The 22974-nt window shown below is 37.6% G+C and overlaps 1 protein-coding gene across 2 annotated transcripts; it reads right to left on the reverse strand.

Moving 5' to 3' along the window:
• Nucleotides 1–2076: 2076 nt before the first annotated feature.
• npdc1a (neural proliferation, differentiation and control, 1a) lies at nucleotides 2077–22811 on the reverse strand. 2 transcript variants are annotated; one of them, XM_027142419.2, is made up of 8 exons: nucleotides 22561–22807; nucleotides 7431–7517; nucleotides 7164–7352; nucleotides 6223–6289; nucleotides 5497–5581; nucleotides 5296–5375; nucleotides 4581–4680; nucleotides 2077–2842 (listed from the first exon to the last, which is right to left on the reverse strand). In XM_027142419.2, exons 1-8 carry the CDS (start codon nucleotides 22613–22615, stop codon nucleotides 2771–2773), a joined length of 735 nt encoding a protein of 244 aa, XP_026998220.2. In that variant the 5' UTR covers nucleotides 22616–22807; the 3' UTR covers nucleotides 2077–2770. The 2 variants fall into 2 exon arrangements, with proteins under 2 accessions (XP_026998220.2, XP_047661421.1); XM_047805465.1 differs by lacking the exon at nucleotides 6223–6289 and having other exon boundaries at nucleotides 22561–22811.
• Between the last annotated feature and the right edge of the window lie 163 nt (nucleotides 22812–22974).

Genomic DNA, 22974 nt, shown 5'->3' on the forward strand with positions numbered 1-22974 from the left:
GAAAGTTGGGAAGTCTTAATAGAACAGGAAATGTTGAAATTACATCAGTGTGTGGAAGAACACCCCACCCAAACATACTGCAGCTCAAAAGCCAGCTTTTAGTAAACATCTGGGCTGAATGTATTGTTAACTTGTTATTTTATCTTGTTCATTAATCAGGTGAAACACACAACCAGAGGAAGCATACATTCTGTTATTACTACATGTTGATGCTGATGCTTTGTTATTAATACATGTTGATGCTGAAAGTTGGGAAGTCTTAATAGAACAGAAAATGTTGAAATTACATTACATCGGTGTGTGGAAGAAAGCCCCACCCAAACACATACTGCAGCTCAAAAGCCAGTTTTTAGTGAACATCTGGGCTGAATGTAGTGTTAGCTTGTTATTTTAACTTGATCATTGATCAAGTGAAACACAAGGGAGAAAAAAGCATACATTTTGTTATTAATACACATTGATGCTGAAAATCAGGAAGTCTTAACAGAACAGGAAATGTTGAAATTACACTCATGGGAATTAAGTTAAACAACTTTTGCATGCTATTTCTACTGCCTTGTCAAATGTCTAATCTAATTGATCTATAAAGCAGGTGTTTCTAACTAGGAAACATGATAATGATTCCCATGTCATGTATTATTTTCTATATAAAAATACCTTGGCATAATGTGCAAAGATTATTGGATTAGCGAGAGCTGATTCAAAAGGTAGTAAACACATATAGGTAATATAACAGCCAATTATTATACCAGATAGTAGAGTCAATAAAATATATAGATGCTTGAAATACCAAACTAATAAAATCCTAAACAGAAAATCTCTTCCTGGGATGTCTGACATGATGAAGTGTTCTGTTATGTTTTAATGATTATACTGTACATATATATGAGATATACAAGGAGATACTAGCATCAAAAGGTTTTGGGTAGATTATTCCTGGTCTTGGTCTGACTGCTCCACAGTTGAGACTCTTAATATGACCACTGTGATGGTCTTTTAATAGCTTTGACACCCAGATGATGACCACCATCCCTCTCTCCCCACATATCTTGATCGGGTGGCCTACGGCTGCCTTCCTTACCATTCAAGCTGACAATGGCCTTTAATGGCCCCCCTGACGATGCGCTGCCTCTGAGCCACACCTCAAGAGGCCCTTAAGTGGCCCATTGCAACTGGGCAGTGGGGGAGGTCACAATGATACTGCTGTGGAGACATTTCACTTCAAGTTCTATACAAGATCATTGCAGAGTTATCTTACCAAGCCTGAACCTTTCTAGGCTCAAGTTATCATGTGTATTTTAAGAAGGATGGGTAAACTTGACCATGCAATATGTCAAAGTTAGGTCAGGAATTTCAATCCAATTTAGAGCACCTGGAAGGTACACAAGGTTTGATGGAGTTAGAAACGTCAAGCATTGGCATACAGGTTTATTACATATGTTGATGTTACCATCCTGAAGTATTTTATTCCCCTTATAAAACACAGTGATCTAAGAGAAGATTTTTCCATGCTGGAAATCTCCACAGACTTTTTTCAAAGATGTTATTTAAATATCTATATACAGAATTGATGTATCTTTTTATTGTTCATTACAACAGAACAGTTTGTTTGCTGCTTGTTTAGCATGTTGCTAGGCTGAAAGTATCAACCAGAAGAGCATTTAAAACATGGCTGTATATCTACATATTACAAACAAGGAAGTATTCAGTGTTTTTACCATTTGAATTATGTCATGTGGACTTGTGATGGTCCACATAACACTGTGATCAGGAGCCTTTAATCATCTAAACTCTTATCTTAGGATGAAGACACAGTAACATGTTTATCAGAAATATTTTCTTCTAGAAATATTTCTCAAACTTACCAGAGTCAGTTTTAATGAGTGATAAAGTTGAGTTTAACAAGCATCTCTTTCTCATGGGTCAAACATTAAAACCCTAGCAAACAGTAGTGGCTAAGAATAAAATAAACTATTCTGTTTGTGTGTTGAAAATTAATTTAAAAAAAAATTTCCATGTTCGATGGCTCCGTTTCCACGGCACAGCTTTGCCTTTTAGTCAAGTCAAACAAAAAGCTTCTTTAACAAGGTCATTTATTTCTACTAAAGTGACTTGAGTATTGTGAGGATTGTGCTGCTTATACTGTATACACAAAAAGTCTGACTAGAAGTTTAGACAACAATAGACAGACATGAGAAGTGTGAAAGAGGTGTACAGACAAGAACAGGTCAGCTGATGAAAATGGAGAAAAAAAATAATTAAAAAAAAAAAATAATAAAGCCTTCAAATGCATGAGAAGGTACAGAATCATAGACAATTGACATAAAAATGTTTTCCCATAACTGGTAAAGTTTCTACTCATTAAAGAATGCAGTTTATGTGTGTAAAACACATATGTTCATAATAATCATGAAACAGCTTCACAATCAACATGCAAAAATGTAAAAGAGGGACTGTATACGAGTATGAGGAAAGGTTTCTAGGGCCGTCTGGGTGCACAGTGTTCATTACGAGTGCATTGAACAGTTCAGTCAGTTTGTTTTAAAGCTTTGTGTTTATTTTCATCCAGGCCTGATCCTTATTTGGTTTGGGGGTTTTAATAGGTCTTCCCTATTACCCTATTATATTTTGTTCTGAAGAACTAAGCTAATAAGAAATCACAGTCCAGTGTTATATAGGTGTAGAGTGTGTGTATATCTGTAATGTTCTTTCAAATGATATGGTAACTTCTGGGTGTGTTGAGCAGGGTGTGTTTGCGTAGGCATCCAAGTCACTTGTGGTTCCTGCCGTTCTGTAAGGTCGAGTCGTCAAACAGTGGATTCTTCACTTCCATCTCTCCAGTCTTAAAAAAAAAAAAAAAAAAAAGTGAAGAAAAAAAAAAAATCTATCATTATTATAATTTTTATTATAATTACTACTACTTCCACATTCTATATTAATTTAATTTTCAGAAGTATACAAGTTTCAGGAAATTTAGTAATGACACAGGTTTTAGCTGTTCATTGTACGTGTCCATAGAGATCTAAGTTTTTGCTAATACATGCACATGTGCATAAACTTGCTGTTACTAGCTTCTAATGGTGCAGCTCCATAGGCATTCATTATGTAAAAAAAATCCTTATCCTTACATCACTACTGGAAAATGTAGTTTTCTTGTATCTTAAGAAAGAGATCTGGGCCTATATTCATAACGCTTCTAAGAATGATCTCAGAGAGCTCCTAATTTAGCTTAAAAATGTCTAACTAAGAATCTTAGCTGAAGAGTGATTCAGGACCAAACTCAGAGCAACTATCTTCCTCTCTACTCTTTGACCTCTTATTGGTTAGGATGCTTTGAGAATAACTTATCTATACTAGGATCTTCTGCTTAGTTTTGAAAGGAAACACCCACGTTTCTAAGAATTTCTCTTCTTAGAACACTTTACACTAAGAATTCTCACGAATACAGGCCCTGATTATTAAAGATGCACTGCCACAGGTATTTCTACATTTACATTTACATTTACAGCATTTGGCAGACGCCCTTATCCAGAGCGACGTACATAAGTGCTTAAATCTCTAACACTGAATACATTAATGCTGGTTCACTAGGTTACATACTTAAGATACCATGAGTTTAAAACATTTGTTCAAAGTTACAATGAAAAAATGTCAAAGGTATTTTTTTTTATTTTTTTAAATGCAAAGGATAAGGAAAGAAGTGCTAGTTGAAGTGCTTCCTGAATAAGTAGGTCTTCAACCGCCGCTTGAGTGGTATTTCATTACTTTTGTGGTAATGTCTGAAGTTTACCATGGACTCTAGCATTTTTTGTGGAAAAAAGTATGGTTCTAGTGTGGTATAGAAAGCCTGCAGGAAGACTCAGCTCGATTTGTGTTCTCATTAATATTCAATGAGCTATGCTGCTTGGCTCCAATTTTCTAACCGCTAGGATATGACTGACTATTCAATCACCCGGCGCAATAAGTAGCCTAGGCTAGAGGAACTTTGTTTACAATCACCTGGAATTGCAGCAGAATGGCTTCTTCAGGTATATTGACGTTCAGCCATCCTTGCTGTATAGGAAACTCACTGAGCTACACGAATTCTGTGGGCGTGGTCTCAAGTGGGAGAGCTCATGAATAGTAATTCCACGTCACTCTGAGCAGCTTTTCTAACTGACCTGATTTCTCTACTTATTTCTTTTCAGTGGCTAGAACAGTTCGTTTTCACATTCCCGACACAACACAAACACATATGGACCTAACACATCAAAAAATACAAGTAAAAACGGTTTTGTGTGGAAGGGCACCTTTAAGAACAGAGAGACTAAGACATTTAATAGCACATGTACTTCAAGGCTAAACTACACCATGCACAATTTGTCGTCTTCTTAAACCACGAAAGAGAACACTGTAGTCTGTTTTCCCAGAGATAATCACACAGTGAGCTGCATACCGTAGTGAGGCAAGGTGTCAGGACTCTCCACTAAAAAGTACATCCATGACATGCCCACTATGAACAGTGCACCCTGTTAGGAGCAGCTTTACCTACTCACAGTCACGCATGGGGACAAGCTAAACAAGCCATTTTTTTTGTTTACCGGTGCGAGTCCGGGACACTCGTATACAGTGAAGTCTCCTTCTTCGGTTTCCTCGTCCGACGCAACTCCAGGTTCAGAGACTTTAGGTTCGACTTTGTGTCTGTGGATTAAAGCAAACTTGTCTGAAATCCAAGCCGGCTGATTAATTTCAGCATATAAATAAACGGTTAAGGAATACAGCAACAGTTCAGATTGGTGATGTTAGGTTTCTGCTACAACTTACCGCAGTGAGGCTGAATCTGTAACGCTATGTATGCTAACTACAAAGGTTATAACATAATAGCAGAGCAATACAGTCATGACTTTGCCTATACGTCATAGACAGAATAAAAGCATTTAATTACTAATAATTTGAGAACTAATGCTCTATATATCCCTAGTACAGAGATAACCAATGAGAAAGCATCATTTACTAATTAATAATTCCTAACAATATAAACAATTAGACTAATGCAAAAATAAATTATCCCATAATTGGCATGTGCCAATTCAATGCCCTTTTCTTACTTTGTGTCACGTGAGTCATGTGATTAAAATGTTTCAGCAAAGCCGTTTCAATTTGTTAAACCTTTATAGTATTATCAATTATTTAATAAGTATTTGAATGTATGCCTGATTTCAGAATAAAAGGCATGAATGCTAAACAATACGTGTGCGTTATCAAATGTGGGTTGAGGAAGGAGCTTTAGGGTGTTAATGATATAAGTGTGTGTACTTTTCCATCGAGAGCATTTGTTGTTTCTGATGTTGGTAGTGATACATCTGAGCGCTGTGAGCCAGCTTCTTGTCCCCCGACTGCAACAAAAACCACAGAGAGGAAGAGACAATGAAAGAGACTCAAGCCCTGAAGGTTGCAATTAAGAAGGAAATCTGGCTTCAGCTTTAAAGCAAAAACCGTGCTGCACTTTTTGCTCACCAAGTTGCTGTTAGAGTGGCTGCTTCCCACCGCATGCAATGCAGGATAGTTCGCTTTCTGAGCCAAATGGCTCTCTTTCTGTATCCTACAGAAACAAAAGATGATTTGAAACAGAACAAATCACTTCATTCTAAAGATATAAATATCTTTATAAAAAGATATCTCTATAAATATAAATCTATAAATATTTACTTTCTATAAATAATTTATACTCTCTATAAATAATTCTGCTTTAGAAGGGAATATGTCAAGCTTCCAAAACATTAAAGTGCATTATTCACTTCTTTCTACATGCATGAATTTCCTCCTTATATTTTATAGCATTGTGTAAATGCATAAATATTATTTAGAATGTAACTAAAGTTGTTTAGAAAAAATGTGCATATTCTCGCAAAAAAAGCCATTATAAAATTATAACCAAAAACAACTAAGAGTACAAATTAATATAATTAAAACCATTATGTTTATTCACTCATTTTGCTGTTTTATTCATTTATTTAGCTGATTTTAAAGCTTTAAAGTCTTTGAGGTTTGCTTCTCGCTGACACTGTTGATCTTATATAAATCCTCCCGATAGAAAACATAGGTTTAATAAATGAAGAGTTAAAAGATTGTGCTCCATTCAATCAGTTACTACTTATCTCAAGAGGATGAGAGTCTTACACAAAATACGAAAAACAAAAAACGCACGCCTGTGACTTGCACAGAACGAGTGCTAGTTCTTACCGAAACCAACAGACAGCAGCCATGATGAGAGCCGCAGTCCCCAAAATGATAAATGCAGACATCATGACTGTGACACAGACACACAAGGAGGAGAGATGGAGATCGGTCAGGCCACAGACACACACAGAGACACACACAGAGACACACACAGAGACACACACAGACACACACAGACACACACAGACACACACAGACACACACAGACACAGAGACAGACAGACACACAGAGACAGACAGACACAGAGACAGACAGACACAGAGACAGACACACAGACAGACACACAGACAGAAGAGAGGGAGATCGGTCAGGCCACAGACACAGACAGACACACAAGGAGGAGAGACAGAGATCGGTCAGGCCACAGACACACAGACACACACACAGACACAGACACAGACACAGAGAGCACTCTGGTCTTGAACCTGCTGCTGTTATTTTTTGTGCATATCTTTGCTGACCTCTCATATGATACTTTCTGTGGTATGAGGAAAAAAACGGATTGAAAGGAATGTTGGTCATATTATGAACTAGTCATGTCATGAGAATGCAACAAAAACACCACAAAACCTTATCCCACAGCGGTTTTCTGCCATGTTGATATCTTGATGACACCACCAAGATATTCTGAACATAGATATTTGTACAGAATTAATACTATATGTAGAGTCTCTTCTTCCTGCTTTTCCCTTCAGAGTATTAAATAATTATATATAATCATCTAGAATATTCTTTAACACACACACACACATATATACACATTACATATGTGTATATATATATGTATGTATATATATATATATATATATATATATATATATATATATATATATATACACACACACACACACACACACACACACACACACACACACACACACACATAAAACCTATTCTTTCTATAACGTCTATAAGTGATGAGAGGTGAGACGCCGATACATACTAACGATCAGGCCGTCTTCTGGAAAGGTCGTGCCGACGTGCTTGCCATGACCTGGAGCCTTTGTCTGAGCCACAGGGGGTTTGAAGGTTTGTTGGGTCGGGGTGAAGGGGCTGTGTGTGTCTGGTTTTACTGTACTCAAGTTAGAGTACGCGCTCTTCGGCATGGACTGGCTCTTCGGCTTTGGAGGATCTGAGAGAGGGTAAAAGAGAAATAAATAAATAAATAAATAAATAAATAAATAAATAGAGTAAAAGGGGTGACACAAACCTGACACCCTGACATCTGAAACTTGCTGCTTGGCAATGACTGAAGACAGGAAGTCAATTTGTTCGTCGAGATCAGTAAAGGATGCATCTTCACCCAAGAGAAACAGAGTCAATTTCACTCTTCACACACCAAACAGAGAATGATTAAAACTACTTTATTGACTTCACTTGTATTTACCTCCACAAACTGGATTAAAAAAAAAAACGGTAGCCCAAAAATCTTTAGTTTCATTTAGACATTTTTCTTTGGACAGTTCTGTCTTTTGAACTAACTGGACTTACTGCTTACTTACAGGAACCTTACTTGTGGTTGAGACGCACATAAGAGAGAAAACTTTCAGTTTCAGGACACTTGTGACTTTCAGGACTTCATATAGTACACCGCGTTAAATCCTATTGCTCAATATTAAGTACCAGTATTCTTTCTGTGTGCTCTCGGGCATAAAATATAAAGCAAACATAAAACATAAGGCTTTAAAAGCCTAAATGTCTAATGTCTGAGAACATGTTCAAGGAACACACGGTCAAATATTTGTAGAAGTTCTGAACTTTTCCTAAACTGTTGAACTTAACACATGTAAAGTCAGAACGTCTGACTAGCCTTGAAAGTGAAAAACTAGAAAATGTAAAGTTTTCATTACAACATGTTGAAATTTGATCTGATACTAGGCTTAGGTCCGTTTTGCGTGCAATATGATGAACTGAGACAGTAAAGCACAGTCTGATATTCCCTGTGTGACATTTAGCGAGCATGGTTTTAGTCATTTTATGGTGGACTGAATGTTTTCCCCCCTACATTAATGTTTTCTTAAAGAAATGGTGTCAGAATGTGCCGTTATACCATTAACCCATTCTTGGCCAAAAACCCTTAGTCATGCAGTCAACCCGAACATACAACACCCGGCTTGCAAAACGTGCTCTTTCACCACTCCGGCTTTCTGCTCGCTGTCATTTTTGAGAAGTTTGCGTAATCCAGCTGTAACGGGATGATGCAAGAAGTCTGCGTTTGTGTGACAATCTGTCAGACTAAAAGAGAATGTGTAAGCCTTGGGGATGGAGTGTGCGCTAGTGTGTGTCCCAGGGGAGTAAGAGTGTGCCAGCATGCTGTTTGTTTGAGACGCTGTGAAAAGGAAACAAAAGAAGCGCATCATTTAATGGCACTGTTGGCCAGACAGTAAGCTGCATTCCAAGACTATAGAAGATCCCCTCCTGGCAACCAGCAGGGGAGTGTGTGTGGCCGAGCAGAGGGACACAGCAGGGGGCAAAGGACTTCACGCCCAGGACCTACCACCCCCTCAGGCACGAGAGATTCAAATATCACCATCTCGATCAATCCACATAAGAATCATTAATAACAGTGAGCAGAAATGTCTGGTTGGATAATCGGTAAAAACGTCTGAAACCATGTTAAAGATAAACAAACAAAAAATAAATCAGACAATGCTTGCATTTGCATTTACAGCTGCCTGTGAAGAAAAAAGGTGAAAGTGAGCTCTGATGATGAAAGTGAAATGAGAAATGGAGGTGATGAGCTGCTCTGTAGTCCAGAAGGACAGCCATCTGGCTGCTAGAACATGCCTGATATGGTGCCACAGCACTTTCACTGACTGCTTTGTGACTCTCTGACCCCCCTCCATCAAGGCTGCATAGTGCACTCCTCAGCAGGTGTCGGAGGAGGTGGGCCGTGCCATCTGCACCTCAGGGGGGTGAAATGAAATGGGAAAGGCGAGTGTGTGAGGTAACGGAATTGTGCATCCACGGTCAGTTCCAGCACTCCGTAAGCAATAAGAGTGTGCTATAGAGAGATGCTCGTTATAAAGAGATGTGTTGCCTCTGCACACACAGCACTCGTGCATTCACACGCAAACTGAATTAGCACCGGATGCTAAATGCAACAGACACATTTTGCATGTTAGATAATATTTGGGGAGTGAGAAGAGTTGAAGTTGTTTACAGGATGTAATAAGACAGTCAGAGAGATACCAAAAACAAACAAAATGTTATTTGTCTTTTTCCACACTAATGCTGAATTCTTTGCTCTGCCTAAAACTACCCAGTGTTCAAGTTTATGAATGTCTATAGAGTTTAGTGCTCAAATGCACTCAAATGAAATTTTAGCTACGGCCACAATAATAAGAAGTGAAACACAGGAGGATGTGTAACGGTTGCCTTTTACAGACCTAAGCCATATGATGCAAGAAGCAGTACAGAAAATAAAAATATAAGTTGGTTTAAAGGTGCAGTACAAATAAACTGGAAAATGTGTAGAACAAAAATTAACAAAATAGTAAACAAAAATAATTGCTCCCAAAAACAAACAAAAATATATGACAAGGAATGAACAAGAGCTTTTCCAAAACGGAGGAAAGTATTACTGGTAAAATGGATGAAGTGAATGAAATCGTTATAAAGTGTTTGAATTGCTGACTTTACACAAAAAATTGTTCAGATAAATGAGAAGGAAATAAAAAAAAAAAACAATGTCTCAGTTCTGCAGCTAGAGGCATAATCTTTGACTTTACTAACTGGGGCAGAAATATTGCACTGTAATCACACACAATGCAGACAAATCCTTGGTGCAATAAAAAGATAGAGCTGTTTTTTTTCCCTAAGGAACGGCCTTGATACAACAGATCGAGGATCACCAAATGGCGGACCGCGGTCCGGATCCAGACCGAGTGACGGGTCTGCCCGGACCCGTTAAAATTCTAATATTATCATATTAAGCATCTCTTTATTATAATCTAATATTTTAAGATTATATAAGCTCTTTGATATTAATAAAAAAGATAAATCTTTCGTTCATGCGCAGTTAATCTAGTTATTACGACAGGAGCGTCATCAAAAGCCAAGCCAAAAACAGATTGTTTCTGTTCCATACTCCAGAGCAGAAGGTGGCAGTAATGCACCTAATTACGCTGGCAGGACAATTAAGATTCAAACTGCTGGCAGGAGAGTTACACGCCCATTTCTCTCACTAGGAACGGAAGATGGAAACGGAGTAAGGAGAGGTAAAGGAGAGAGGAATAAGGGAGCTGCTCAAAGCTCTGCACTTTTCTTTTATTCAGTAAAATCTGCCCTGTTCTGTTTTACTTGAAATGTCCTTTTGCCTAAGGTTCATGTGTAATTAATGTAGTTAATGTTTAAAAAGGGGGGAAGCTCAAAAGTCTTATTTTTTTTCTTAAAAGATTAAAAGCACTTTTATTTTATTCAAAAGATTCTGAATGTTTTACATTACTTGAAATATAGGCCCTAAGTTCCGGCTGCTCAAAGCTGTGTTTACACTTTTTATTTATTTTATTCAGAGGAAATTCAGTGTCTGTTGTCTGTTACTTGACATGTAGTAAAGACAACTACAGGATTGTTTTCCATTCAAGTGCCATACAAGTTCAGACTTTGAAAACACTTTATTGAAATTTAACAATAAATTATATAGAAATGTGTGTGTGTGTGTTATTGATTTTATTAACATGAGAGTACACTATTTTAAGTGACAAGATTCGGACCTTTGCTGGGAGGAAATTTTAGTAACTGGACCTCTTTGAATTTTAATTGAATACCCCTGGACTAGATAGATACAACTTTATGGTCATTGCATAGTACAGGTACACAGCAACGAAATGCAGTTTGGCATCTACCAGAAGTGCAAAATGTAGCAGTCGTGCAAAAGTGCAGATAAATATATAGCATATTTACAGCAATTGGTATATATGAAAGCGTATACAGTAAATAAATATTACAGAATTCCAGAAATGGTTCTAAGGCTATGGCATTGAAGAGGAGTGTGCAGAGTGAAAGGTTACAAGATTATGGCATTTAATGAGTTAGCAAGCTGAATAATCATTATATATATATATATATATATATATATATATATATATATATATATATATATATATATATATATATATATATATATATATAAAATGTGTCATATACACATAGATGAATGTTGGGCAGAATGTATAGTAATGATGTAAAGATACAAAAAGAAGTGCAGATGTAATGAGGAGTAAAAGAAAAAAAAAAGATAAACTATGTAATATGTACATGTATTGCACAGAGGTTATATACAGTGTTTTGTTTTTGTGTTTGTTTTGTAGTGATCTAGCTGTGTAGTGTAGAGTTCAGTAGTGTGATGGTGGTCGGAAAGAAGCTGTCCCTGAACCTGCTGGTTCTGGTGCGCAAGTTCTTTCCATCAGGAAGGAAATACAGGAAATACACTGAAGGTCTGTAAATGTTTCCTTTTACATAACTTACTTTTGATAAAAGATACAAAATTTGAAGAAAAAAGGGATTGAGGGTTCCAGGGGGGAAAACCCTTAGACTTTTGCATGTTGCACAAAATGCGGTAAACGAGCAAGACTGCCCCCTTGTGTTAGAGCTGCTTTATTGCATGAATCTGTTCGTCAGTACTCGGTTCAGTTAAATCAAGACATGATTAAAAAAAATATCAGCATGTAGATATGAGAATGCCCCAGACTGTGTAAGAATAAGGCTAAAATGAGGTTTGGCTAAGGCAGACAAATATCCTTTTACTCAGCTTGTGTCAGCATGGCAAAAGCAAACAAACTACCACCGATATAACTACCTAATCTTACAGGAGCAACAGCTGGTTATATCATTACATCCTCCACTACTCCCACTGATCATTTTCCTGGCTTTATATTAATCAGTTCTGGATGACAGACAGACAGAAAGCCAGACAGAACATTTTTTGATGGACGTCTTCCCAACTGGCACCACAAATAAACACAATTAATTCACACAGCGCAGATGACAACGGTGAATTAATCTGCTATCATGACTATTCCTACCACCCAGAATCATAAATAAATATACCACATGTACTTTCCCCTCTCCTGCGTGTAGAGGTAAATTCTATTTTAACTACAAATTCTATTTTTATGCCACAGACAGTTTTTGACTGCATGATGTGAAGTTTGTGTCTGCAACGAGCTTTGCTTTGATTCCCACACATTAAATCTGCTGCATTCTGTTGTTGGACGTCATGGCAAGACATAAAGGAATTGAACTTCAAGGCACGACATATCTAGTCTTATAAAAGGGATGAAGAATTTCATACAGCTATAATACAGCTCTACTGTGAAGCAACTGACTCGGACACCTGAGACACTCCTGTTTTCGTAGCTGTGCTGGTTGTGTAGGAGTTGGAGTTAATATTCTTTGATAGACTTTCCCCAAAACAGGCAGTACTTAATCTATTTACAGATTTAACCCTTTCAAGTCCTGTCTATTGGAAAGGTACATCACGTTTTTATTTTCTGTACACCAATAAAATTTTTTTGATATGTTTTCATAATTTAAAAAATCCAGGTCACTGACTGGTCCCTAATCGATCAATTACAATCGAGTGATCATAACCTAATCTTATAAAATAGTATATAAATGAGAAGTTTTTATGTCTATGGACACTTTCTTTTTTAACGTTATCAAGTGACAAAGTAAATTTGAGGACAAATTCCAATTCATTCCAATTCAATTCTTTGTTTGAGATCTAACTGTGAACTCCATGAACACACCACCACCGGAAGACCAAGATTTTTTCAGCAAGGTCACACAGTAACACAGGCATAAAACACCGCATCCACAGCATGCATTCCTTAAGAAGTGAAAAACAATTAGCCCTGGTACGTCACAGGAGCAGTAGAGACAGGGAAAGTTGACTGCCAAGAAGCAGACATGTTTCCTTATTATCCAGAGACTTTTTTTGTTCCCTTTAAGAAGATTAGAAAGAAGTAATGGGCAAATTAAGTGTGCTCAACCATCCATGTGACTAGAAACTGGTTCTCTTTGTGTACAGGAAACTGCTTAGCAAACAAGCTGTGGAAAAGAAAATGAGATGCTACTGGAGCTGTTTTTAAAGCTTACTTCCTTGAATTCCCCCCCTGGTCATGTTATAGTGTGTTAGTATGACTCATTTCTTTGACAGAAGTCTCAAGTCCCGGTGCAGAAATATTTGTCAGTTTGCTTAATATCTTGCCTCAGTTGTGCTTTTAACTGGCCTTTACTGATAATCTTGTATAAGTATTGATTTTAGTAGTTTTTAAGTCTTAAATGTTTCATTTCACAGTTCATGAGAAATAAAAGGTAACAGAACAGATGGAAGGGGCTGGAGCTCAAATTCGGTCTGTTTGCTTTGGAAACTGCATTATATTTTATCGTAGAGTTCTTTGCACACGTTGCTAATAGTTGATGGACTTCCTGTAGAAAATGAAAGACAGGAACATGCTCACAATGGGATAATTTCCTGGCCTTGGTATCTTTCAACACTATGCCACCAAACTCTGACCTCCTCATTAGTCCATGTTTAATTCTTCCTAACTAAAATAATCAGAAGATCATTTCAGAAAAGTCTGCTTTCTACTTTTTCTGTTGCACCACTGAATACATTTCAGTTCCATTTCTTGTGACGCAGAAAACCTCTTCGGACAGGATGTAGGAATTTTTCTTTCCTGTTGTAGTTAATCCTCTCGTGTGTGCTGCTAACAGTGCTTACTGGTTAATGATTGCTAGGACAAGAACAGAAGGTTTAACCTGAATATTCCTACCTGATTATCTCGCTGCTGTTAAATTTTGCTTCCTTAGTGCAGAAGGGTTTTTTTTTGTATGATATACCACCATTAACCCTTTACTGCACTAGCATTTGAGTAAGTGAGCTCAATAGAACTTCATTGTGATATATAGTTAAAAGAAACGTTTAGCACAAATGAAAAAAATTGTACATGTTGCTCCGAGAGAGAATCTCGATTTCAGCTGTGATGATACGCAGATCAGGATCATGAATTAAAGTCGGCAAGATGGACTCCGTGGAGTAAGTGGTGTAATGACACAATCTCATAATGATTACTTCCAACATGATAACGAACCTGGTCACAATACCTCGGTTTCTGTGACCATGACAGTGATTTGTTTGGACCTCACTGACCTCGCTAGTCTCTAGATATGAATTTAGTAGTGCACATTTGGGAGGTGATCACATGCGAGAAGGTGAAGCTGACAGATCTGCATTACAAATTAGATCGATGTGGAGCTGAAATATGTGAAATGAAGATTTCCAACACCTTGTGAAGATTTGAGGCAGTTCTGAGAGCAAAGTGGATCCTACCCAGTATTAGCATCTAATCTAATTTTTATGCTGGAATCAATTGAAAAATCTGATTTTTTCCTGAATCTAGAGCATTTGTTAATGTTTTATTTGTCAACTAAACTGAGTTTTTTTTTTCTCTTTATTATTTAATACTCCTATATATAGTTGGACTTACTGCTGCTTTTTCAGGTACTTTGTCCACTGTAGAATCAGTTACCGAGGAGGACAGATACAGGAGGAACAAGAAGTATGCATGTGACTGTGAGACAGATCGGCTTGTGCTGCATGATCACTGTGTGGGCAGTGGACTCGTGAGTAATCGATGATGACTCGATCTTTTATGGAGGTCAGAGATTTTCATGATTAATTCAGTTCTTAATTCTTCTTACCAGGTGAGCAGCGTTACCTCACACAAACACAGTCATAGTTATGTCCTCCTGTCCAGTCTGCCTATGAATAGTTTCAGAGAGATTATTGATGAGCCCCCAAGACTAATGCCTCTTTTCCACCGGGTGCTGGTTCGGAGCTAGCGCTAGTTCAAAGTTGGTTCCAGTGGCGAACCTTCTAAGAACCAGTTTGCTTTTCCACCGGCTAGAAAGCCATCATAGCGCAGAGTGTGACGTCACTGTATACGTGTCACGTGTCCCAGCAACGTTAGCGCAGCAGCAGCAAACACAAACAACAACAATGGCGGATGTTGCTTTACTGTTAATGCTCATGACTTTGGCCTACATTGGCATCCAAACATGGCGAATAAAACGTGTACGTGCAGCTCCATGTAATTTGTATAAACGGAGGTTGTAATCGATAAAGTACATAACGTTATTTTATCGTAAACACAGAAAAAAAAATAGCCTTAGCATGTAGCTACCTACTATCATGTGTGCTGATAATGTATCATATCGCGGTAAAGTAAAAGTGTATTAAACATTAGTATACTTAACGTACATTATCAAATGTGCTAACAGTAGCCCCGCCCCCAGCACCTGACGCAAGAGGTTCGTAAGTCTAGACCAGCAACGTTTTGGTGCTACTTAAGAACCACTTTTCCTGGTTCGGAGCCGGTGCTTTGGCGGTCGAAACAGAAAGAACTGGTTCTAAATTAGGCTCTGGCTCCGAACCAGCAATCGAACTGCCTCAGTGGAAAAGGGGCATAATAGAGTTGATCCACTGGCCAAAGCAGCTTAATAAATGAATACTTTCTGGCTGGGATGTAGAAAAGAGCCAGATGTGAGGCAGGCCCAGAGTGTCAAACTGTGGTTGCTTATTCATTATGTTTGGCCTCACAACTCCAAAGCGTCAGCTTCTGGGGTTTAAATTCAGATCTGTTCGAGTCTCAAATCTCCCCCTGTGCTCCCATTGGTTCTCTTTAGGTTCTCCAGGTTTGTTTCTAATAAATTAGTCCCAAAGGTGTGTGCATGCTACCAGTGTTACTGGAATAGAAATAATAAAAGATGATAAAAAGATAAACGAATGAATGTACTGAGGTAATACTGAGATATAATTCTTATATACACAGCTTTAAACATGTATGAACATGGGAATTACCCATGCAAGTGAGCATGGGGGAAAGAAGTCTAATAGATAATACCATATAATGACATTATCTTGTGTTTGTGTAATGTGATGGTAAATTTGAAGAGGGGGTGGTTCTGATCCCTGAATTAATAAACACTTGGTTAATAAACAAACATTTTAAATGGCAGCTCAATTTGACCAAATTTTAAATAACAATAGTAATCTGCTGGAAATTACCTCACATGACCAGAGGTTTGAGCCTCAGGGTTCAGAGAACAGGAGGAAAATTAAAACAAGCACATAGCCTAGCCCAGGAGTTGGCAACCTTAAACACTTAAAGAGCCATTTGTTTCCCACAAAAAAAAAAAAAAAAACACACAACACAGGGAGCCACAAAACCCATTTGACATCTAAAATGAAGATAACACTGCATACAGTGTATCGTTTTTTAACTTTATGGAAAGTGTAGAAAAAACTGTAGTGTGTTGCATAAATGAAATCAATGAACTTCTACCGAGTAAACAAAATTTTATTTCTGCAGGCAAACAAAAATATTTTTAACAGATTGAACTAACCTTAACAAAAAAAGACATGTTAAATCTTTCCCAGATAGTGCTATTTTCTGATTGGCTATTTTGTAGTCTCTTTAATTTTGATTGGCTGATAAGTGTCAGGCTCGACTAAGAACTCCATGTGACGCGCTTGATTCCTGCCCGGTCTAATAGAGACAGCGGTGTGGACTGATACATTTTGGGTGCTGTGGCATATTAAATATATGATAAATAGTCAAAAAGTTTTTCTGCGTGAGAAATACAATGTGTGGCAGGAAAGCGTGACAAAATACCCAAATGCATGACTCACTCTCAATGCGTGACACCTGACAGCCCGGCATGACATCAAATTTTTAACTTGTCACCTGCGTCAAACCAAAAACGCGTCTGCTTTTGTGTGTCGGATTTCGCAAGTCGGCAGTTATGACGCATATTTTGAGCAAAAAAAAAATTAAACACGGTTTATTTTAATGTTACAAGAGCATCATAAACTTAGAATTTAGAATGACATTAAAAAAAACTAACTAACTAACTAAAATAAAATAAATTTCAATTAAAAATTTATTTTCCAAATCTACAGGGAGCCGCAGCAGAGGGATGAAAGAGCCATTTGCGGCTCCAGAGCCGCGGGTTGCCGACCCCTGGCCTAGACTGTAAAAATAGCATGCAACATTAAAATGTTTTTGTCTGAGTCTGACTTCGGATTCTGATGAGGAAATTGGACCAACTATCGAAACTATGACATTATCTTGTGTTTGTGTAATGTGATGATAAATTTGAAGAGGGGGTGGTTCTAATCCCTGAATTAATAAAAACTTGGTTATTAAACAAACATTTTAAATGGCAGCTCAATTTGACCAAATTATAAATAACAATAGTAATCTGCTGGAAATTACCTCACATGACCAGAGGTCTGAGCCTCAGGGTTCAAAGAACAGGAGGAAAATTAAAACAAGCACATAGCCTAGACTGTAAAAATAACATTCAGCATTAAAATGTTTTTGTCTGACTCTGACCTTCGGATTCTGATGAGGAAATCGGAAAAACTATCGCAGCATGAGAATGTGAAAACAGACAAGAGCTTAAAAGGGCAAGGCCAGCTCCGGTAGCATCTTATCACTCTGCCTCTGCTACTTAAAATGCAGCTATGCCTGTAAACTAAGGGAACCAGTTTTAGATCCCACAGACAGCAGAGTACACTTCATTTACACACTCCTTTTCTCTGTGTGCCAGAAACCTTTGGCTGCTTTGTTCCTTCTGGGAAATCCTAAGTTCTACGTTTCTCATGCAACTCATCTTTCTCATCTTTTTTCCTTCCCTCAAATGGTCGTGTTTCTAAAATGAAATGGAAATGAAAAGGAAATGAAATGGAAATCAAATAAAATTGGGGCATGGAAGCAAATGGTCGTGTTTCTAAAATGAAATGGAAATGAAAAGGAAATGAAATGGAAATAAAATAAAATTGGGGCATGGAAGCCTTTGTCGTCATCACCACATATACATTAGAGCACAGTGGAATTCTTTTCTTTGCATATCCCAACTGAGGAGGTTGGGGTCGGAGCGCAGGGGCAGCTATGATACAGCGCCCCTTGAGCAGTGAGGGTTAAGGGTCTTGCTCAAAGGCCCAATGCAGCTTGGCATTGCTGGGCCTCATCACTTGAGCCACCACTGTCCCAATAAAGTATGCTTGAACTGCGGATGGACTATCCAAAGCCAAAGACTCATGTGATTCTTCTTCAAACTGTTGCCACAAAGATGGAAGCACAAAATTGTACAGAATGCGACTGTATGCTGTAACAATTTATCTTCACTGGAACCAAGAGGCCCAAAAACTTTTCCATCACAACAATGCCTATGTGCACAAAGCTCCATGAAGACGTAGCCTTTGTCAAGGCTAGCCAAGGTTGAAGCACTTGAGCCCTGACCTCAACCCCACTGAACACTTTTGGGATAAACCAGAACACAGACTGTACCTCAGACATCCAGACCAAACATCACTGCCACACGCCATCAAGGGTGGACGTTATTTTTTCTAAAATCAAGGGGGACTAAATCTGAAATGGGATGTTACTTTACATGGATCTGATGACCAGTTGATGCATCTTTTGCTTAAAGTCAGTTAAAATGCTTACTAGTCCACACCAATGGTTTATTTAAGTGTAGCTCTTGATTAACATATTTACAACCACGTCACTCGCTATAGTTTATTTCCTGTGGAGTAGGTGAGATTGTAAGAAAGAGCAGGTAATGAGTGATTGTCTACACCTGTATATTGTTTACATCAGGTTCTTGTGTTGTCTCTCTCAATCAAACTCCAGAGAGAGAATTGAATGTTCCTGCACTGCCTTAAAACTTGAACTGAACAGCGGGTCATCATGATTAAATGTGTGTGTCCTTAGTTTAATCCCCTGACAATTCCCACCCACAAGCCAGCTCTCAGCAATCACATGACAGCTACTGACCAGAAAGAATGAAGGTTGCCTTGTGCCTCCTCTGAGACATGTAAAGCCAGCAAAGCACATCTATTCAAACTGCTGCTCATGCTGTGTCACAGGGCAGCAGAACACTGGAGAGGAAAGTCCTGTGCCTGTCTGCATACATGACCATGACCAAATTTGCTTCCTTGGTTCCTGGTTACAGATCATTGAGCTACAAACTTAACTTCCCAGTGTTAAGGCAAACGCTTTTTTTGCACCATTTGACAGCTATTTGATTTGGTTCTGGGCTTTAATTTGCTCATGTGTGTTTACTTATGAGTGCCAAAAGGCAAAGGCACAAAACTAGAAAACACAAATAAAAGATTTTTCTTTTTCCAAGAATTCTTTCTCTCATTACTTTTTTCATCTATATAGTTAATTTTTTGTTAGTGTTCTTGCTTGTATGCTAATCCCCTTTCAGCTTAAGGTAGGGCATGATGCAGCGAGATGTATGCAAGATGTATGAATCCAAAAACAACCATGGCACCAAACAATTTCACTAGAACCCATATTACACTCAGCATCAATTATAAAGCTGGCTGCATCATTTTCTATACACAAATAGTCATTAATCAACATTATTACTGTGCCAAAAATCGAATGACGACAATTCCGGAGCCTAACATATTTCTCAGTTCCAGCAAATAACCAGGTCTGACATCAGGTTTACCTTCTAGGTGTTCCTCCTGAAAAGATCAATAGAACGTCGTGCAATGAACTTATAAAAAAGTGTGTGTACGCAGCAATGCGGTGAGACATGGGTGTATGTTTGATGTGCATCATTTAAATGTTTGGACATGGCTGGATTGGATCTCTGTTCTTGTGGGTGTGTTTGGAATAACACAATGAACTATAATGAACAGAAAGTATGGCCACTAGCTGCACAGCAGTGGGTAAGATTTAAGATACACCTGTTCTCGTCTCACGCTACCTGCTATATCAAGAGTATGAAGTGGTGCTGATTTTTCCGTCCTCCCTGACCACAGTCGAAGGTTAACATTTGCATGAAAAATGGGGTTATTCATAATCACACCTTTTGAAATGGCAGTAGCCAAACCTGCTGAGGAGTCAAGGCCTCCAGGACTGTTTAGAGCTGGAGAGGATTAACAAAGTTTACAGATCAACAAAACAGTGGTGAGACAATCCACAGGGATTTACTTTACAGTCCTGAACCACTAGTTTCTACAGATTAGTACTGCAGCCATCCCTGTGAGACACAAGCATGAAAGGGAGTCAGTGTTTGAATGTGAGGTCAGGAATATCTAAAACATCTCAAAATAAAAATCTTAAAATTTTGAAATTGTACTCCGAGGCCTAATAATTTAAATGAAACATTTTTTGGTGTAGAAACAAATTGTTTTTCAGATCTTTGTTACTTGCTCTTAGGATTATTGACAGCAACTATTTATGCACAAAAATATATATAATCACTGGTGCAACTAGGACTCCACTTCTGACAACAAATCATTTGTTCTTGCTGCTAAAATTTAGCGGAGATTTAGCGTTCAACAGTGTACATCATCACATCACAAGAGATGAAGAAGCAGTGTGTGCTCTTTGCCATTTTCATTGGTAGTTGCTGCATTGAGTTGCTCCAAATCTGCTAGAGAGTGTTAACCAAATTATATCAATTAATTTGTTTCTCTATATCCCCATACAGTCGCTTAGGGACCTCATAAATTCTTAAACTGGAAGCTGGTCTGTAAACATTCAGCCATTTTTCTCTCCCCAAGATATGAATACATGCAATGAATAATCCCAACATCAAGCCTGCTTTCTCATTTAAACAACATATCTGGCCCTGTAGGCTTCGGAATCCTTAAAAACTCTAAAAGATAAACGGCATATCCACTCTGTGGGAGGAACGTTCTGTGCCGCACATGGCATGTTTTGTCTGCCATAAAGAGCAAAGGATTTCTTCTTATTAAAGGTTAATCTTAACTCAGATCAATCTGGTGATTTTAATCAAAAAGCAAAGAATGCATATGTAGGCAGATGGAGCTGAGAGTTGGAAAATAGATGATGGGGGGAAAAACAGCCCAGCTGTTCAAGCGTATGAAGATTAAGAGTGAGCATATAAAGGAGCGAAATAGGAAACAAGAAAACGAGAACAGCTCTGCATAATCTCTCATCTCTTAATCTGAAACGCTGTACAGAAACAGATCCCTGGTTGTGTCCCAAATAATGTACACGCTATAGACTACGCACACTAATATTTAGTGAATAAATTTCAAAGGGTCGTAAAGTCTCAAAAGGAACATTAACAGTTTTTTTACTAACCAGAATGCATGTAAAGACTTGTAACATGACGATCATGTTAAAAAGCTAGAAATTTGTTTGGCAGGTGCACTTGACTCAAGGTGTTATTCTTTTCCTTTGCAGTTATATTCTCAATTTAATTTATTCTCAAATTAGTTTGTTTAGTAAATATGTAAAATAGTCTTTAAAACAAATAATCTTGACCATAGTGTGGTTTGTGTTCTGGCAAAAAAAATATTTTTTCCCCCCAGGCCAGATCACCTGCTACTAATGTCAATAATGCTAAACTATACAAGCTACTGTTTATGATACAGTTACTATAGAAACGATAACAAGAGCATTAACAAAAAATGAAGAAATTTCTTCCACAAAATACTGTTTAAAAAGAGTTTTTTTTTATTACTAGCCTTAGATTATATTTTGGAGTTTATTATAGTGTTATAGTGTATAGTCTGTGTATAAGCTGTTACTTTAAAACACTATCACAAGGAAACTACATTAACAAACAATTTTAATTGTTAATGTTACAGCGCACACATTCTGACCAATTCTGTAGTATAAGGAAAATTACATTAAAAAAGAAAAACTTTTCTTTCTGTATAAATACTGCATTGTTGATAGAAAGCAAATACTTTGTGAACACGTAAAATTTTGGGCTATATACACACGCACTAAATATTTTCTGTTATAAAATCTACTGATTTACATTATAAAAATTTTTTTAATCTTATTTATTCATTATAATTTCCCTTTTTAAATCTTTTTTATTCATTCAATTTCTTTAACCTTATTCATCATAATTTCTCTTTTTTATCTTATTTATTCATTATAATTTCTCTTTTTTTAAAAACTTATTTATTCATCATAATTTCTCTTTTCTAAATCGTATTTATTCATTAAATTTCTTTTTAAAAAAAATCTTATTTATTCATCATAATTTATGATTCGGTCTACAGACAAACGATAAGTTGTTGACGTGACTTGAGGACTTTCTAGTGACTATTTTTTCATCTTGTTTCTTTCTCCACACGTCTTGGTAAATGTATTCGAGGTCAGAAATGTTCAGTTTTAACCCAAATGTTTCAACATCAAAATGAAAAGCAAGTTTTTCACAACAACAACAACAACAACAACAACAACAACAACAATAAAATCCCCTCGGTATAGTTTGGTTAGAGTTTATTTAAACTCGTCCCATATGTACACAGATCTTACCTGAGATGCTAATGCTAACAGCTGTGAGAAAACCACCCAGCAGAATAAACAGCATCCTCAAGCCCAATTCTCCCCTTAACGAAGCAGAAAAGAGCCCAGAGCTGTTATTTCACCATAGTCCTTTGCCTGAAACGCACTTAATCGTGACAGAGATAATAAAGCCTCCCTGCAGCCAGTAACGTTATCGCCTCAGTAAACTGTCACTCTGAGGCACTTTCTAAACCGCCGTTCTAAAAATAGCACACACCTTCTGGGCGGAGCTAATGTTGATTGACAGACAGGTAATTAGATCCCATGCCTAATAAACACTTGTACTCTGTGGCTGTATTGAAAACAATACAGCCACAATACAACCCCCCCCCGTATCCTTGCATGTAGCTACATAATCGTTCAAGACAGTTAGGTATTCCTTAG

The sequence above is a fragment of the Tachysurus fulvidraco genome, chromosome 21, assembly GCF_022655615.1.
Source record: "Tachysurus fulvidraco isolate hzauxx_2018 chromosome 21, HZAU_PFXX_2.0, whole genome shotgun sequence".
NCBI lineage: Eukaryota > Metazoa > Chordata > Actinopteri > Siluriformes > Bagridae > Tachysurus > Tachysurus fulvidraco.

What these genes read in the sequence shown, in the direction of transcription:
- npdc1a (XM_027142419.2), bottom strand. Translation starts at nt 22,615, where the DNA reads ATGCTGTTTATTCTGCTGGGTGGTTTTCTCACAGCTGTTAGCATTAGC. An exon ending in GCTGCTGTCTGTTGGTTTCG is followed by an intron (nt 5,582 to 6,222) that starts GTAAGAACTAGC and finishes TTGTTTCTGTAG; the next exon opens with GATACAGAAAGAGAGCCATT. An exon ending in AGTGTCCCGGACTCGCACCG is followed by an intron (nt 2,843 to 4,580) that starts GTAAACAAAAAA and finishes TTTTTTTTTAAG; the next exon opens with ACTGGAGAGATGGAAGTGAA.